The following is a 3,544-nucleotide window of genomic DNA, read 5'->3' as shown; positions in this document are numbered from 1 at the left end:
AGTGTGAGGAATTTTCGATGGAAGCCAGTCTAAAAATATAAGTATTCAAAAGTAATAAGGAATTTTCGATTGAAGCCAGTCTAAAAATCTAAGCATTCAAAAGTAGTGAGAGGAATTTTCGATTGAAGCCAGTCTAAAAAACTAAGTCTTCAAAATTAGTGAGAGGAATTTTCGATTGAAGCCAGTCTTAAAATTGAAGTATTCTCGAGTAATGATAAATTTTCGATGGAAGCCAGTCTAAAAATCGAAGTATTCAAGAGTAGTGGGAGGAATTTCGATTGAAGCCAGTCTAAAAATTCAAGTATTCAGCAGTAATGAGGAATTTTCGATTGAAGCCTGTCTAAAAATCTAAGTATTCAAGAGTAATGAGGAATTTTCGATTGAAGCCAGTCTAAAAATCTAAGTCTTCAAAAGTAGTGTGAGGAGTTTTCGATTGAAGCCAGTGTAGAAATCTAAGTCTTCAAAAGTAGCGTGAGGAATTTTCGATTGAAGCCAGTCTAAAAATCTGTCTTCAAAAGTAGTGTGAGGAGTCTTCGATTGAAGCCATTCTCTTGAGAGCAAGAAGGGAATGGACACTGGACAGCCAGCCAATGCAGGTCAGTAGATCATGTGCAAAGGCAAAAAACGTCGCTCTGGTTTTGTGGGCGGAGCTTCGACATGTTCCTCCCTGGTAGTCTGTAGGAGAGACGGGACAGTAGAGTCGTATATAAGGCGCTCCAAATCGTAGTTAGTTACTCATTCGACTCGAACGAACCCTTTCATAAACATGATTTCGGTAAGGAAATTCTACTTTCTGATCTTGTATGTCATTTTATCGGTAGAAGTTTTGAAGACACTTTAATTCACGGATTCTCTGTCATAACTGATAGCTAAATAATATTGTATTTAAGCATTGGAAAAAATTGTGGTTTGGGAAAATATTTCATTTATTTTTTATGTCCCAGAACCTCCTCATCTGTTTGCTATTGGGAGCAGTAAATGCTGTCCCCCAGGGGTATGGCGCCCCTCCTCCTCCTTCATACGGTGCCCCCTCAGGCCCCGTGGTTCCTATCCTGGTTGACAATCGTGAGGGACCTGACGCCTCTGGAGTGTACAGCTTCAACTTCGAAACCGGAGATGGCATCAGTCGTCATGAGCAAGGCGCCCCTCAAGGACCTGAAGGGGCAGTAGCTGCTCAGGGAGGATGGACGTAAGTCTCAAGATTAATTATAATTAATATTATCATAATGAAACTTAGTGTGGCATTAATGTCGAAGCCTTGAACTGCATTGATTAATTTATTGATGTTGGTTCCAGTTTCACCTTCCCTGACGGAACCCCGGCCGTGTTCCAGTTCGTAGCTGACGGGGCTGGATACAGCGTCCAGTCTGACCTCCTGCCGACGCCCCCTCCTCTGCCTCCCCATGCCATTGCCCAGATCGAAAAGGCCGCTCGGGAGGACGCCGCTGCTGCAGCTTCAGGAGGAGGACGCCCTCAGTACAGCGCCCCTCCTCCTCCTCCTCCTAGTCAAGGATACAGTTTCTAATCATGGCGCCGTTTCTTTATAATAACCGAATTTAGATCTCTCTCTCTCTCTCTCTCTCTCTCTCTCTCTCTCTCTCTCTCTCTCTCTCTCTCTCTCTCTAAAAGTTATCAACCCTGGAGCAAACACACCCACCTCTCAGGGTGTCTTTGATTACGCTTATTTCTGTCTTCATGATGATGCAAAATATTTGTAAATAAAACCCGAGAATTTACATGAGCATTTTTTTCCAATTTCCAATATAAGAAGGATTTAGAAAATTTCATCCTCAAATTATGTTTATGTTTGAAGATTCTTGAGGAATAAAGGGTAATGATTAAGTTGAAATACTTTTAAGAAAGGACTTGTACGTCTGTATATATCTTGAACGGTCTGCGTGGGTGTTTGTAGCAGTTTCAATGCGCCCTAGAGAGGTATCCTTAAGAAGGCTGGATTATGAGAGTCTGGTATTATATAGGAATTGAAGCAATAATAAGAAAGTTATTCTTCTATTGAAGCTCTTGAACAGTAAGGTATAGATAAATTATGGAAACATATAAAGGAAAAGGGTCCAAGTTATGGCCAGGGAGGGCCAGACAATGGCTTCTGATGACTTCATAAATATACAGACCTATAGGTTCCCCCAACCCCGCATCCTTAGCTCATGATATATTGTTAATTTATTCTCATCATTTATTTATTTCCTTATTTCCTTTCCTCACTGGGCTATTTTCCCCTGTTGGATCCCTTGGGCTTATAGTATCTTGCTTTTCCAACTAGGGTTATAGCTTGGCTAATAATAATAATAATAATAATAATAAGGATGGTGAGGTTGCAGCGACCAAAGGAACTAACGAGTTTGAGCGGTACTCGAACCCCAGTCTGGCGATCACCAGGCAGAGACGTTACCAATGATACCACAAGAAGCAGTTAATCGCCGTTTTTAATATAAGTAATTTGGGTAATTACTAAGAATTCTCCGGCTTGTAACTAGCATTTTCTCCTCCATGACTTAATAGATCTAAAAATGTGAAGAAAATTGTACATTTAAGTAAATTGCGATAATATTCAAGCGCATGAAATTTAAATAGTTCAAATAGTTGTGGTTCATTTGGGATAATTATAAGCTTTCAGCATTTCATTTACACCATTGATCCACTGCAACGACTTATGAATTATATGCTTCCAGAAGGCTTAAAATTTTCTCAAGACTTATGAATTTTTAGGAGACATCTAGTGGAAAGATTCGAAATTTCTGAATGCCGCCGAACGTAGGGAAACCCCCCCCCCCCCCTCTCTCTCTCTCTCTCTCTCTCTCTCTCTCTCTCTCTCTCTCTCTCTCTCTCTCTCTCTCACAGGTGACAGTGCCTTCATTGCACATCACGTAATGCACTGTAAGCCTTATTTAAGGGTCTTTGTAGCATTCCTTCGGTCCCTAGCTTCTCTTTATATCCTACTTTACCTCACATACGTCCTTTCTGCCAATCCTTTTAATTCTTACCCCCAGCTGAACTCTGCCACTGAATGGGCTCACAGGCCTCAACACTTTGCTAAGGTGGTTCGCCGGTTCGCCGAACGCTGTTCGACAGACAAGCGTTTGAAGTGATTTTCGAGCGTGTGAAAGGGGTATTCGGTTGTCGAACACGTTCGTCGAACGGTTTCATGAAAGTCTGTTCTCCTGACTTTTGTGGGTGGGGCTTCATGGTCCTTAAACCCTATGCACGTGTGACTGACTCCACCTCTTCGAACCGTTTGATAAGCAGGTTCGAGAACCGGGTTCGACGAACCGTTCGACCGTGTAAATCCGGCTTTATATTGCCTGAATTTCATAAAGAATAAAAAATCATGAATTCTTTTTATGTTGGAAAATTGCTTTTGTTAATTATCATTATATATCAAGAGCTGCATTGAAGTTTTAGTTTTTCTTTTCTTTAATAATTAAGATCAATTTATTCACTTTTTTGGGGGGGGGGGGGTGAGGGCCAGTATCCCCCTCCATTATTTTAATGATCTCTCCAAAAATTTTTGAAACGGACGAAAATT

General features: G+C 41.1%; 1 protein-coding gene across 2 annotated transcripts; it reads left to right on the top strand.

The window, feature by feature from the left end:
* Positions 1–653: 653 nt before the first annotated feature.
* Positions 654–1,736, top strand: LOC137632803 (cuticle protein AMP1B-like). Of its 2 annotated transcripts, XM_068364900.1 has the most exons (3): positions 654–775; positions 945–1,189; positions 1,297–1,736. In XM_068364900.1, the coding sequence occupies exons 1-3, from the start codon at positions 767–769 to the stop codon at positions 1,523–1,525; spliced, it is 483 nt and encodes a 160-aa protein (XP_068221001.1). In that variant the 5' UTR covers positions 654–766; the 3' UTR covers positions 1,526–1,736. The 2 variants fall into 2 exon arrangements, with proteins under 2 accessions (XP_068221001.1, XP_068221002.1); XM_068364901.1 differs by lacking the exon at positions 654–775 and having other exon boundaries at positions 936–1,189.
* The last annotated feature ends 1,808 nt before the right edge of the window (positions 1,737–3,544 follow it).

This window comes from Palaemon carinicauda, chromosome 42, assembly GCF_036898095.1.
Source record: "Palaemon carinicauda isolate YSFRI2023 chromosome 42, ASM3689809v2, whole genome shotgun sequence".
Classification (NCBI taxonomy): domain Eukaryota; kingdom Metazoa; phylum Arthropoda; class Malacostraca; order Decapoda; family Palaemonidae; genus Palaemon; species Palaemon carinicauda.
This window is presented reverse-complemented; position numbering and strand designations above follow the sequence as displayed.

What these genes read in the sequence shown, in the direction of transcription:
- LOC137632803 (XM_068364900.1), top strand. An exon ending in GCTGCTCAGGGAGGATGGAC is followed by an intron (nt 1,190 to 1,296) that starts GTAAGTCTCAAG and finishes TGTTGGTTCCAG; the next exon opens with TTTCACCTTCCCTGACGGAA.